Source organism: Pimephales promelas, chromosome 15, assembly GCF_988280905.1.
Source record: "Pimephales promelas chromosome 15, fPimPro1.hap1.1, whole genome shotgun sequence".
Classification (NCBI taxonomy): domain Eukaryota; kingdom Metazoa; phylum Chordata; class Actinopteri; order Cypriniformes; family Leuciscidae; genus Pimephales; species Pimephales promelas.
The window spans coordinates 638365-653919 of record NC_142783.1 but is presented as its reverse complement, the minus strand read 5'-3'; the positions used below and the strand labels follow the sequence as shown (position 1 = coordinate 653919).

General features: G+C 40.8%; 1 protein-coding gene across 1 annotated transcript; it reads left to right on the top strand.

The window, feature by feature from the left end:
• Positions 1-1972: 1972 nt before the first annotated feature.
• spred1 (sprouty related EVH1 domain containing 1) lies at positions 1973-14722 on the top strand. Its single transcript, XM_039651101.2, has 6 exons — positions 1973-2624; positions 8279-8447; positions 9385-9553; positions 10735-10784; positions 11682-11825; positions 11905-14722. Exons 1-6 carry the CDS (start codon positions 2596-2598, stop codon positions 12505-12507), a joined length of 1164 nt encoding a protein of 387 aa, XP_039507035.2. The 5' UTR covers positions 1973-2595; the 3' UTR covers positions 12508-14722.
• Positions 14723-15555: the final 833 nt, after the last annotated feature.

The window sequence follows — 15555 nt, the reverse complement described above, 5'->3', positions numbered from 1 at the left end:
TGATTTTGCATTTTCGGATCACAAACTCATAAACTTCAGTTGTAGTTTTCCAGTATCTATATCACCTCTGAAGAAAATGCTGACTTATCGTAAAATCAGTTCTGTGAATCCAACTTCTTTCTCAATAAGGGCTTCTTCCTTGTCAGAATGTCTACTCTCTAACTGTCCATCAGAAATCTGCTGTATTTACAATAATGCTTCGTCTCAAACACTTAAGAGGCATGGTCCTGTTAAAGCTAGACTGGTTCCATGTACTCGGACCTCACCTCGGTTCACTCACTACCAATAGCAATTCCATGTGCAGGCCCAAATCACTCTTTGCTATGGTTAACAAACTCACTGATCCACCTCAACATGTTGTGATGTCGGGTTCTGGGGTGATTGTGAATAGTTGAAAAGGTTGTTGCTTCGCAATTGCGATATTATTTGTATAATTTATTTTATAAAAGCAACTGTGCAACTGTTCTTGACAATGTCGCAAAGCCAAAACTAATGTTGGTATTTATAGCGTTTATTTTTTTTATGAATATAGGCCATAAATGACCCGCAGACAATAGAAGCGTTAAATGATGATTTGCAAAAGTGCTGGAGAAATAAAGTGTATTTTTCAGCTGGTCAACAGCAGATGTTGTGGTGCAGCGCGTGTCACGTGAGCAGGTTTGGGGATTTCCATTTGACCAGTCTCAAGAGTCCACTTCCTCTTCACTTTAATGAGAACACATCCGGCAGAGTCCTGAAACTGAACTGAGAAGTTCATAATAATAATGAAATATTCAGTCATCACGAACGGCTCAGTTACCGAAGGTCACGTGAGGGACTGTCAAAGTTACTGCAAAAAGAAGGTGAATTTCCCTTTCATGGATTTCAAAAGAAAGAATTTTTTATTCCCAGTGAATAACTACTGACCCCTGATGAGAGATTCACCAATCTAATACTGAAACATTACATGTGCCAAACATTTTAATATATATATATATATATCAATTTAATATATTTAAACATGTAAAAAGCACTATATAAATAAAGGTGATATCCACAGTTATATATATATGAATATGTCAACAGTTGTTTCAGTTATGTCATTTGCAAGGTTTCATTTCCTCACAGTCTTGTGTTTTGTCTCTTTTACAATACTTTTCAATGGGATCTGCTTGGATCGGCTGCTTTCAGAGAATGAGCCCTAGAAGCAATTTCACCAATGAATCACAAACATTAGGATGTTGCACTATGGAGATGCACATATAAACATCTAGAGAGCGTTAAATCTGACACAGATGACAACACACTGTTTTTATGAGTGGTTTAAAAAGGGTCAGTTCACAAAAAAACTGCTCAATCTGTCAAAACAAGCAGTTTATCAACCTCTTTACTGAATAATTGCTTATATCGTGTGATTTCAGAGAGATTTGACACATCTAATTGAAGAGAACGCGTTAGTGGTAAGAAATGAATGTAATGTTATCAGTTAGTCACATTATTGCTATTAATTTTTTAATGTCTGTGAATAAAATGAATGCCACTTCTACCATGGGACGCGGGAGAATGTAAAATAAATTGATTAAAAGAGTTTAATATAACCTTAAGGGATCGTTCTGCAAACCTAAAAAACATGATTCAACAAACAAATCAAACATTACAAACATGGTTTAGGAACATTCCCAGAATTTTTTGTACATTTAAGGAAATTGTGTTTTTACATTGTAATTTTACGGAAGAAATAAAATAATACAGACACTGAGCTGGTGCTAATGTGCACCAATGAATCATGTCTAATAAATGCTGCAATATTCCATAAAATAAATAAAATAAAATAATGGTTCATTTGGATTTCATGGTGACTCTAATGATGTTTGGTGTATCTAAGTGGCTTTTAAAACGGACTTTCCTCAGATGACGTCGGTCAGGTGTGCAACATCACTCAGTGGATCATGTCAAGAACGCGCTGTCAATCATCTGAGCTCGCACGTCAGGAGCGGGATCAGGAATGTGCGGCGGAGGGATCTGTGTTGCGCGCAGGCCGCGTCCGCTCTTCCGCCCAGTTTTCCTATGTGATTCGCCTGCGCTGAAAATGGAGTTCGCGTAAAGCAGATCCTCAAAGTTCCCACGAAGAATCGCAGTCATTCTGCACGTTCCTGTGACACTTTCTGTTCCGAAGCGAGACTGTCGTCCAGCTCCAGCCTCCCCCTGTGCGTCGAGGAAGCGTACATTACACAGGGCTTCGTTTCATTGCTGAAATACTGCCGTGTGAACTTGTCTATGATCGGGTCCTGTGGATTTTCCAAACTCGCTTTCGCTGGGATTTTGGGATTTTTGTCCGACCAGGATGAGGAAGACTCCGATGGTTTCGCCTCAGGATGTGATTTATAGTGCCGATGGATCGAAGTGTTGCTTTCATTGCTTTCACACACCATTCCCGATCTGAATCCGCTGTTTTGGCGTCTCGCGCAGCATATCGACTGCAGATCGGGTCGCTTTCTGTCAATAATGGCCTTTCGTGGCGGTTTCACGGAGAAAATGGAGATATTTGCACTTTATTTCCCCGCCTTGAGTGCGAACTCGATGATATTTCCAGGATTTGAATCCCCGTGAGAAAAAATGAGCGAAGAATCAAATCCAAACAACGAGTAAGTGTGTGTACACACACACACACACACACGTACATTACACTGAATATGGAGCTGAATATGCCTGTTATTTGTTTTGCTGAGTATGTCTCGTCTCCATAGACCCATATTATAAAGACATCTGATTGTTCATTTCTAAACTCAAGATGTTTGATCATATATCGAGCACTACAAAACCCGTAACACATTTATTACCATTGGAACAATACACAGCTTTGATGTGGCAGTTTAAGACCAACATGAGCTATTGGCAAGGTGTCAATCTGCGTTATTCAGTCTCAAATGAAAACACTCGGGCCTATTTGGAAATAAATATGATGTGAAAGTTTTATAATGGATTGGTAGATAAACTCAGTACAGGTTCCTCCTTGGTCTTTGAGAGCTGCTCGTTTGATCTGTGTTGATTTTGGACGCTTTATATGTTAGTGATGTGTTTAATGTTATTTACTGCAGTGTCAGGCCGCGTCTCAAACCCTAGTGAGTGCCCTATCTAGGCAGCAGGCTCGCGCATGACAGGCCCGTGGCGCGCGCGCACAGGGCAGGGCGCGCGAGTGGGATTGACACGCGGCCTCAGAGAGCAGGGCGCCATGTTTTCTCAATCATCGCAGACCTCATTCATAAAAATGTCCAAAACACGAGAGCTGTCAACGACGCATTGCGACTGATCTGCTGTTCAGTGTTCGCCGTTTCCGCGTTTATGAGTAATGTTCGTGATGTTCCCTTCTGAAGCTCAGCGCGCGAGAGAGACAGGGCTGCCCTGATCACGTGACCCGCCTCCATTCATAAAGAACCCGCGTGCCCATTCACACACACACACACACTCACACACGTCTGATGGCAGTTTTTAGAACGTATTGAAAGTAATGCCATGCCACCAAACGCTAGTGGACATTTTAAATCTACTTGTCTTACTCTTTTGATTGTAGACGCATTTTCTATTAATCATATTTAAGAAATTAATGTTTACGAAACACATTTTGTTTTTGTCATATCTTCAGTCCACTTTGCCAGTATTCACGCAGTGTCACATGACCTGTCACATGATTGGAGAGGAATGCTGGTTTCCTTAATAGTGTATAATCTATTCCCCACGTTTTGCTTTTCGTCACTGCATTAGTTTTGCCATTTCATCTTCATGATCATATATTCAGGCCTGATCATGATTATTATTATCGGCCATCTGATTAACCAGGTCTGGACATATTTTGCCTAAGATTGTGTGATGGACATTCAGTGAACTCAATTTATTACATTACAACATTAGATCCAAGGTGAATCATAAACATCCATCAAAATATAAAAAAAAACATCCGTTAACATAGTTAATGCATTAGTTAATGAGCTAACAATAATATTTTTATAGGAACTTTTATGTTAAGAAAAATGTTCTTCATTGTTTGTTTATGTTTGTGCATTAATATTATATAACTTTAGATTAAAAAAAATGTGTATTAGTAAATGTATAATAAGACAAATAAATGCTGTAGGAGAGTTGTGTTGTTAGTTTAACTTTAAACTTTAAATACATTAAGAAATTAAAGAGCCCCTATCATCATAGCATTTGAAATGTTCCTATTTTTGTTTAAGGAGTTCCCAAAAACAGTTTAACATGCATGCAAGGATTAAAAACACTTATAATATGCATTTATTTTGAACTGATTTGCTCACCGACTCCCAAATGATTCGTACAACGACTCATTTTTCCAAACCACTCCTTTGCGTGACGTTAATCGGCGGTGATTGGTCAGATGACCCAGTCAGTTATTGTTTGTTAGCATAACGCATAAACATATTGATAAAGCACTGCAGTACTACAAGACGCTCCATTCTTTATGACAACTCCAATAACAGCGTCAAACATTTCACATATTTAAAAAAAATTGACATTGGAGACCTAGAAGCTGCGCTGAGTGTAACTTACACACACACACACATACTTATTGCACCTTCCCTCCTCGCACCCTACGCTATAAAACCGTTCAAAACCCACAAAAGCAACAATTATTAATAATACTTACAGGTTGTGATTCGGAGGAGGAAGCTGATCCATATACACTGGGTAAGTAAGTTACTGAGCCCTCCTTCAGGAACAACCGCCTGCGAATCCACATTTGAATTAATTTATGTTTTTGAACGATTCGTCAATAAAATGATGAGAACACAATCGGGCTATACTGTTGTGGTATCACTGCAAATATGAACTCTAACCACTGATTCTTCACATGCTCGTCCCTGGACAATGGAAACAAAGTGGCTGATCTATCTTTGCAATGTAGAACACAGCGTCTCCTCGACATGATGCTATGATGAAGTATTTGAATGTGTAGACTTCAAGTTTACACTTCCGTCTGCGTGCAGCCAGTATGTATCTACGTCACTACGAACCAGCTAATGACTCGTTTCAAAAACAATTCATTTCATAGACTCAGAGTCGACTCTCACTTTTGAAAGACAATAACTTTTTTATACGGTGCACTTTCAGATATAAATCTTTGCAGGATGTTTTCATTCCCTTAGAGCTATATTCCACACCACATGAACAGTCATTTTCACAAATCCATGATAGGGGCTCTTTAAGAATACAATGATAATTGGTTCTAACTAAGTTTTAAAGGGCACCTTATGCCCTTTTTACTAGATGTAATATTGGTCTTGGGTGTCCCCATAATGTATTTGTGAAGTTTCAGCTTAAAATACCCCATAGTTAATTTATTATAACCATTTGAAAATGTCATTTTTGGGGCCTGTTTAAAAATGAGCTGTTTTGGTGTATACCACCTTAAATGCAAATGAGCTGCCTTTGGATGAGGGCGTCACTTGATAGCTGTGTAAGCAGAAGGGCTGAGAGAGTGAGAGACCCGCTGTTTTGAATGTCATTCAGCCTTACATGTTTCAATCGGAATATATAAATAGTCTCTGATCAGACCCAGATGACGAAGAGACTCCGGCAGAATAAACACAAATGAGAATGGACCAGGACGTCTCGGTATGGTTATTTGATACATTTATGTACTATAGGGTTGTAATCGCGTCCCCTTTGCAATTATGGATGTGCAAAACACACACACAGACACACACAAACACTAACGTTGGCACAATTTTTTGAAACTACAAACACATGCTGTGATAAAGTTTGCTAAGTACAAGCGAAATTACATTTATATGAGGGACCTGTGGCGTCATGTTTACTGGTCATACGGGTGCTTCTGTGGCAAATGTGAGAAGATGGCTAACTTACAAAACAACAACATATGTGCAGTTTTTAATACAATATCTTTAAAAAAATATATATTTATAAATGTGTGGTTACACACTATACAAACAATGTTTAAATTACATACACAGACATCCTAGGACGACAACAACTTTAGACGCATTTGTTGTTGAATTGGCTGACATTGACTGAAAAGACTATTTGCTCAAAAATCATACAATTTTTGGATCGCAAACAGAACAAACAGACGATCCACACTAGAGGATTAACTTTGAAGCAAGACCTGCTTTCAATTGACTCTCGTTCACAAAGCAGTCAGTCAGAAAATGATTCGCTCAAACATAAACTTATTTACGAAGGAAAGGCACCACTTAAACTTCCAAAATACAATACATCCACTGTGTTTTCTGTGGGTCTGATGTCGGAAATAAGTAAAAACTACTATATATGTCATTATTACATCCCATGACAGAACACTTATGTTTCCAAGAGACATTACCGGCTGTCGTTAAAACAATGGAGGATGGTGTGTACAGATCACAGAGGGCGGGGTCTAGGCCACAACCACACTGTCAATCAAACCCCTGTCTCCCTTTCTACGTCACAAAGATCTGAATCTCAGAACAGCTCGTTCTGGGGCAGTGCAGATGATTTATCGAGATTGTAAAAAAAACACTGGGTGGATTTTTATCATTCTAGGGTGGTTTTGCTCACACACTGCCAACACACATTTATGTTCAAACACCATGTAAAAGTGAATTTTCCATAATAGGTGCCCTTTAAAAGCAAGTAATCGTGTGGGTTTATAGAACAACACTGTTACAATTAGTGAAGTCAATCGATTAAAAAATAATCTTGATTAATCACACATTTGTTCTGTTATTAATCCTAATTAAAACATACATTTATTACAAACTATATTTAATCTCATAATTTCATAATTAATTTCCAAATTAAGGTAGAGACATTTATGAATGAATGTCCGTATCACTGATACTAAGACAGCTATTGATGTCTCGATGAACAATACCCCCTTATTTTAAACATTACTTATAAACATTCAACATTACAGTGTTATTAAAAGCTGTCAATTTTTATTTATTTATTTATTTTTTTACATTTTATTAGGCTTAAAAAATAATTTAAGTGAAATTCAAACAATCCTCACATAAACCCATAATAAATGTCATATTTACCTGTGATTAAAGTTATACAATCTGCACTGCATAAATGATAAGTTAAAAATAGATGAATTCTTATTATAGCTGCAAGCGTTCTTTAGTGATGAGCTGAGACGCCGTCCCTTTAAGAGCAGCCGCTGCCGAACACGAGCATCGCTATTGTGTGTGTTATCGTTTCTTCAAGCGTTAAAGAGAACTGTATTCTGGAGCGCTGTCTGTGTGCACGACACACACACACAAACACACACACACACACACACACGCCAGTGTCACATAAACGGGACATTTACAGATATTTGCATGCTCTTTTGTCTATAATGGTTTAAAAGCATTCGCATAAATAAGAGCGGGGTCATAATGTAAAGCTAGCCAAAGCATGACAGCAAAACGGATAATGCGTTAGCAAAATCTATAGCCTGATGTACACAATATCTCCCTATGGACAGAGCCGTCTATGGAGAGCCTGGCCACTCCCTGTTGAGTGCTATTGGACCGAATTGTGGTTGTAGTTCCACTAGAGTTCCACTGGGGGCGATCACACATGAGTGAATGGGAGTCTATGGGGCTAGACGGCTAAATGTGTCTCTCTCGCCCGATTGCCGCTGTGAAATCTCAGATTTTATTGTAGGTTTTGCAAGTTCAATATGGGTTATAGGTCCAAAGTTGAATGAACGAGTACTTATGTCCTTTCAATTTCCTACAGGTTGAGTTGTTGTCCATAACATGCTAGCATTCTGCTAATGAATGCTGGTTGATCAGTGAATATAAATCTATATACAGCATATAAGTGAAAATATTTATTAAATAAGCATGTGTGTGTATTTATATGTATATAAAATAATCATATGCAGTGCACCCACATATATCATGTAAACAAAAACTTTTATTTTGGATGTGATGAATCATGATTAATCATTTGACAGCCCTATTATTTTTATTTTTGACTGATCTGAAAAAATTATCAAATCTGTGACTCAAAAGCCGTTAATGATCTGAACTGTGAATTTTGTGATCTGTGACTTCACCGTTTGAGTTGATTTTACGACTCTTGTTGGTTTTGAATACGATCGGGATATTATTGCGTGTCTTTTCCACTGAAGCTGTAATGCTGTCAGACTCTTAGCCAGACAAACACGTCGGCTAATGCGTTTCAGTCTGGCCTCAAGTGTCATTACCGGCACAGAACGGTCCGTGATGGTAGATGTGCTGGAAGTGACGTGTGTCTGACGTGTGTGTGTGTGTGTGCTCTTGTCCCGCAGTGAGAGTTTTGCGCGTGTGAGAGCGGTGGTCATGACTCGAGATGACTCCAGTGGCGGATGGCTTCCTCAGGGCGCCGGCGGCCTCAGCCTCGTGTCCGTACTCAAGATCAGCCGAGCCGAGGCCGAAGACCAGTTCCTCATCCACGGGGAGCGGCTCAAGGACAAATCGGTAACGGTGACATCATCACTCTCACAGGAAGTGCATGTTCGGCGCTGCTGATGTCGTCAGTGAACAGCCTGACACGCTGCTTGTTTTCACTCCACCAAACTGTGCAATAGCAAACATTTAATTTTTATTCATATTTTGAAGTAGTTTAATTTTCATGTTTTCTGTTTATTTCAGTAAAACTAAAAATATATATTTTAAATATTTAAATTATATTTTATAATGATATTATTTTAGCACATCAAGTTAAACTAAAAAAAAAAACTATGTTGCCCTGCAGAAAAGATATAATCTTTTCTCTCCTTTAATGTTTATTTAATTTCCAATGTTTTTATAGGTTTAGTTTTAATTAAATAATCCTGACTGAAGCGTTAGCTATTTAATAACACCTTTATTAATATTTCGAAGGTTTTTTTTTAATTTATTTATTTATTTATTTTTTAAGTTGTTTTAGTAGTTTTGTGTAAGAATTGACATTTTTTGTTTGTTTGTTATCTAGTTTTATTTAAGTTTTAGTTTTTGTACATCAAACTAAATAAGAAATGCTGGCTTGTATGGAAGCTTGTTTCACTGAATAAATAAATAAAAAAAGGTAATTGTGTCTTTTAATCTTCAATTCTGAGGGGAAAAAGTCAGAATTGTGACTTTATAACAAAATTGCGACTTTATATCATATAATTCTGAGAAATAAAGTCAAAATTCTGAGTTAAAAAGTTGCAATTATCTCTTAAAACTTTATATTCTGTGGCGAAAACAAGCTTCCATAGCCTTGGTCTTGTTTTTAAAAATATTTGACTTAAACATTTATTTGAAATAATGATTATTTTTGGGGGGTTTTGTATGAGTTGTAGTTCTGCAGTGTTTGAGTGCCTCAGCGAGCTGCTGTCTGCGCAGACGCGGGTCTGATCTCGTGTAACGGAGAGCTTCATCTGGTCCTCAGGTGCTGCTGGACTGCTGCATCCGGAGGGATCTGGTGTATAATAAAGTCAATCCCATCTTCCACCACTGGAGGATCGGCAACATGAAGTTTGGACTAACCTTCCAGAGCCCCGCGGACGCCAGGGCCTTCGACCGAGGGATACGGCGGGCCATGGAGGACATTAAACAAGGTGAGTGTTTACTGCTGTTCTGACGATTCATGCTACCCATCGAGATTTGCTACTTACGGTTATGCGCATGTGCAGACTCACAGTTTTTTTTTTTTTTTTTTTTTTATAAAAGGTACATTTTCCAGTTATAATGTATAATTTCCGTTTAAAAATGCTTACTACCATATGAATATTTGTACGGTCAGCCAGCTGAAACAGAATAACTGATAGTTTCAGTTACTATGAGGAAAGATGTACTTTGACAAGTCAAAGATGATAATTATTTTATGATAATTTTTACTTTTCACACCGTTTTAAAAATAAAAACAGTAGTCTACAGTATACAGTAGCTACTCATAACTTAGAATTGTATTATAATTGTATTTCATACGACTTTAATCGGCTTTCTGTGATCAATTCGCGCTACGGTAGCATTTATCGACAAGGCAGCAAAAATCGACAGAACAGCGTTACTGTGTGCTAATAAATCAAGAATCTTCTGTGTCCATCAGCAGTGTGACGTCTGTGTTCACTCTCATTGCTCACAGAGGCCCCTAAAATGTTAAATGTTTGTGATATGGTATAACATTTCTGAAATGCGTTTTCATCATGGACTGTAAATAAATATGGCCGTAGTGTCCTTGACATCACCCGTAGTGTTTCTGAAGAGCATTTTTAAAGCCCTAAAGTGGGCGGAGCCGGCCGTCGCCAACTTGGCAGCGTCATTGTCAAATAAACGGAAATGGGGCGGATTACCCGAGGTGACGTGAAGCTAACAGACAGCAGACAAACGGCTAAAAATTTGCGGGTCATCGGTGTTCCTCCCGCTTGCGTAACGCGGGTCTTGCGCGTTTCACAGCGGTCTCAGGGTGAACTGCAAACCCCTCTCTCACACACAAAGTGTTATAGTGATTATTTACAAGTAAAGTATGAAATGAAATAAAGAGCTCATGTGCTGCTGCTCTGGTTTTTCAGCACTGTCAAAATAAAAGTCCGGCCTATGACACTTATTGGCCCAACAGAAAAACTTACCAGCAGAAGCCCATCATTTAAAAATACCAAATATTGTCAGTTATTATCGTGCTCAAGGGCCTTAATGAGCCGCTGTTGTGTGTGTGTCTCAGTGATGTTCAGTGCTAGAGATGCTTGTGTAACTAACGCTGGTCCTTTGTGAATTGATTGTGTGTGTGTGTTACCTGCAGGCGGCCCGCAGAACAGCGACACGGACACACCCGAGGACGCTTCATCACTGGTGAGGCTCACACACACACACAGGGAATTACCATTCAACAAAGAGCATAATATCAACATAATAAACATTTGATAAATGTGTGTGTGAGTGTGTGGAAAGTACTGACAGGAGACTGTATTCACAGGAAGTGTCTCTTAGCAACCACAGGATGTTCATTACTGGAGCAGATATAAACAGACCTGTACACACACTCCTCACTCATGTGACTCACACACACGGCATTATCAGTGTGACATTTCTTCTTTCTGTTTCTTATGATGCGTCGGCCGTCTGAGCTGCTGCTTTCACACGCGTGGGTCACATGACCTCCGTGTTCTGATGCGTGACGCAGTAATGCTTCACCGGTGTGAACGTCAGACGTGTGTAATAAACATGTTTTGTAAAGATGATGTTTATGAAACGAAAGGATGCCACGCAAATGCGCATGTACAAAATGATTCCAGAGTCATTTAAAAGATTTATTAAAAATGAACAAATCATTCATGATTGGCCCTTTACTTGAAAGTGAAGTTGAGAAACGTGACTGTGGGAATTTGCCTGTCAAAGTGTTTTAAAAAGTTTTCATTATTCTAAGGTAACAATCATTATAAATCTGTGTTAAATAGGAGACCTGTTATTATTCCCATTACACGAGAGTAGATGTTAAACCTCATGATAATTTATACATGGCTTTCGCCAAGGTAAGCATATAGGTGTCTGGATGGGCCATGTGACATTAAAGTTGATTAATATTTCATGTCAAATATGCAGTATTCATTCATGGGGACATAAAATCCACCTTCTGTAGGAATGACCCAGATATTCCATGTGTTCAATTAACAAGAGCTCATCAAAGCTGCAGGTGTAAGAGCTTCTGTAATCTGGGGCGTCACAGTGTGTGTGTGCTGTGATTGACAGGAGAGTGTGTGTGTGGAGACGCCGGTGAGAGACGTCTTCTGTCCTCGAGCCATCGGGTCCACTGAACACTTCCGCGGCTCTTATGTGCGAGTGCAGCCCTTCGACCAGACGCTCACTGCTAACCAGCGGTTCCTGCCTCCACAGGTACACACACTCACACACACACACACTCACAAAAACCCATCAGAAGTGCAGAAATACAAACTGTGTGTGTCTCTCTCAGGTCTCCTTCAACCCCAGACGTCACGTGAGCTTCCACATGGACGAGGAGGAGATCGTGCGCATCAACCCGCGCAAGGATGTGCTGATCCGCGGCTACGAGGACTACCGGCACCCGGATCTGTGGAAGCGTGACCCGGAGCGCGAGGCCCCCGACGAGAAGATCCCGTACCCGTACGCCGAGGCCCCGGAGCGGCTCAAGCTCGCGGTGAAGACCCAGCAGCCCGCGACTAAAGCGTCCCGCCGCCGGCGCGAGGACGGAGAGCGCTCGCGCTGCATCTACTGCCGCGAGGTGTTCAACCGCGAGGACAACCGGCGCGGGCAGTGCCAGGACGCGCCGGACCCCATACGCCAGTGCATCCACAGGGTGAGCTGCATGCTGTGTGCCGAGAGCATGCTCTACCACTGCATGTCCGACGCCGAGGGCGACTTCTCCGACCCCTGCTCCTGCGACACCAGCGACCCGCACTTCTGCCTGCGCTGGCTAGCGCTGCTGGGACTGGCGGTGCTAGCGCCCTGCATGTGCTGCTACCCGCCTCTGCTAGCCTGCCACCGCTGCGGAGAGGCCTGTCGATGCTGCGGCGGGAAGCACAAGGCCGCCGGCTGAGCGGGACGAGCCCGTGGATTTACACCGGCCCTCGACGGGCGTAGCACGACTCAATCCTGTGGAGAGAGCGTCGACCGCAGGCGTTAGCGGCGGCAGGAGCGTCCTCGCCGCACGGACACGGAGAACACGCTAACACATCGCGTGCAACTATGAAGAAATGATATTGTGTACTTGTACAGTGGTTCTAACACTTGGCTTTTCCGTGAGTTATTAACCGCGCGCTAATGCGCAGATGCGCTAAACATGTTGTTAGCATTAACGACAGCGGTCGCTAAGACTCTTGTTTCACGCGGCTGTAGAATATATTCCAGATGTTTTCTTTTGATTCTGTCAATCATTAATCCAACAGGCACTTATAATCCCGCTCCTGTTCGAGACTTTTAACCGCTGACGGTTTAAAACCCTGGAGAGCCACAGAAAACGGACGTTTATTCTTACTGTGGAATACAAGTGTTTATATTTTACATGCATGTTTAAAAAGTGTTTTCTGTTTTTAAAATCAACCTTGTTTTGACTAATAACCAGATGTTTTTTTTGTGCAAAGATGATGTGTTAGTTGACACATGTATTTGAAACGTGTTGTGGGTGAAATCCCGTCACGGTTAACTTTCTATGCAAGTATTTCCATGAGAATCTCTGACCTCCGCACACACAGTCCCGTTCCTCGCGTTAGCCTTCGTTCAGGGAAACTTCGCGCGGAAAACCTGTCTATTGTCACTAGTGTATGAAGCACCGCTTGCACAGAAGTCACTTTAAAATCAGCTTTCTGTTGGTCTGATAACTTTGTGCGTTCAAGTCCTCTTGGGAAGTTCGTATTTACGAGGTGGGAACAAGTCGTGTTTATGACAGTCACTTCCTTCTGAGTAAGATGGCGGTGTACCTTCTCTTAATTAATTACACAAAAATACAGCAAGGTCCTAGTTCTAGAAAATGAAGAACAAAGAAATGTGCTTTGCTTTTTTTATATTTTTAATTTACCGGTATGAAGCCACTGCAAATTTTATCATTACATATTATATTGTATATTATAATGCCATCATAATCCGTGCAGGCAGTTAGCTTACTTCGCTGTAAATGACTATATCACAGCTAAATACCTTAAGTATTGTGGTATTCGCCATGTTTTCGCTAACTGACACGCCCACAATTCGTAAAGATCGTGTGTTAAATAAAATCCCGAGCTTCCCACAGGTGTTCACGACATAAATAAATAAAAAAGTTCATAAATAAATAAGATCTTTATGACATGACTTGAACGCACATTTTTTTTGTCCCTCACAACGCACGCGGAATTCTGATTGGATTGACAGGATTTCGCCCGCGAAGTTTCCCCTAGCAACGGTAACGCGAACGCGCGTTTCCATGACGACCCGCTGTAAATAACGAACACTATTCCTGCATTCGTGATCGCTGCTGATGGTACGTGTCGTGGTTTGATTTGACAGCATTATGTACATAGATCACCTGTTAATACTGTTTCACATTGAAAAGTAGTGGAGATGATGATGATGATAAATGACGTCCGAGATTTTAATCGAGATTGTCTCTAGTTTTGTATCGCCGAAAGATGGAAGGTTTGTGAAGCTCGTCTTATGAAGCTGCTAGAAACAATCACTAACTGCGTCGCGAGTCTCGTTCCTCTGCGGATGACTGTTAAACACGATCTAGTTGTAGTATTTAACCCTGAGGCGGCGGGCGGTCTCCACGATCTCGCGGATATGCAACGCTTTCCTCGTGTGACGTCACGCAACCGTCGCGATTTTATGACTACCAGTTTAATCATGTGCTGCTATTGTTTTTATTCGTGTTGTTCTTCTGTCTTCATGGAAATATATCTCTGGAATGCATAACCTACCGTAGGCGAGATGGTGTCGTTCTCTTGAACTCTTCAGTGTTTCAGTGGTTTATTCTGTGAACTGTAGTTTTCTTCCCCTCCGCAGAAGTGCCTCATCCCTCTCTCCTAACGCTCCGGTTCGGCTAGCTACACCTATAGCTACTTCTATTATGGTTTGAAAATACTAAATATATGATGTAATATTTATAGTGCAGTAACTCATGTCATAGTTGTATTTTCAGTATACAGATGTAGCTTGTTACTTTCATAAATATACAATGTAAATATGCATACAAATGTTTGTAATTGTTTTTATGTTACACGTACACTTATTACATCAGTTAACATTACCATACAAATAAAAGGTGAATATAAATAGAACTTTGTGTGTGTGTGTTGAGCTAAAGGATGTCTTCATATATGAGAACGATGTTTAAGTAAATAAGAAACTGTTTACTGTGCGTTTCATTTCTTCAGACGCGTGTTCTGATGGCTAGCTCACGCCAAAGCCGCTTTCTCATTTCTTCTAGCCACTGCTCTACATGGGGCCGTTTAATGTCACACTCCCTTTACAACTGGAACGGAAAAATGTATGCGCTTTGGCCGTTCATTTGTACGACAACAGCATTGGGGACTGAAGACTCGAACTTTTGAAAATGGGATTCAGAGTGCAAAGGTTTGATAACGTTACACAACTACACACACACTAATACTGGCCTGAGAGTTGGACGCGCTAACAAGGAGGCTAAAGACTGCAGCCTCTAGCATCTGTTGCTAGAGCGCCTATTGAGATCAGGGGAGTGAGGTTTACTCGCACAGCAACTACTAGCTGGCCTCCGTTACAGAGGCACCACACACACACACTGGTCCGACAGCAGAACACAGCTTTTACAGTCGTTTTCGAGGATCCGTGTCGGGATAATTTTGATAACGTAGAAGTAAACACATTTTTAGTACATCAGTGTCGTGTAAGCGTGCCTTAACTGAACACTTTCCCCTCACTGACCGACTCCAGACCAGCTCAAAGCCGAAGATCATCTCTGGTCAAACCATGACATCCAGCGACACACACACTCACACACACATTATCAGTGATGTGTGATCTCCCAGTTCCCCTCGAGCGGAGTGTGTTCATCATTCCCCGTGACGTGAGACACATGAAACTGAGAGACCTTCATGCAAAGACTTCACACACTTCATTGAACTCCTCCTGT

Bases quoted from the DNA above. Each gene is read 5' to 3' on its own strand.
- spred1 (XM_039651101.2), top strand. From the start codon at position 2,596: ATGAGCGAAGAATCAAATCCAAACAACGA. The intron at 10,785-11,681 runs GTGAGGCTCACA...TGTGATTGACAG, and splicing joins CCGAGGACGCTTCATCACTG to GAGAGTGTGTGTGTGGAGAC. The intron at 11,826-11,904 runs GTACACACACTC...TGTCTCTCTCAG, and splicing joins AGCGGTTCCTGCCTCCACAG to GTCTCCTTCAACCCCAGACG.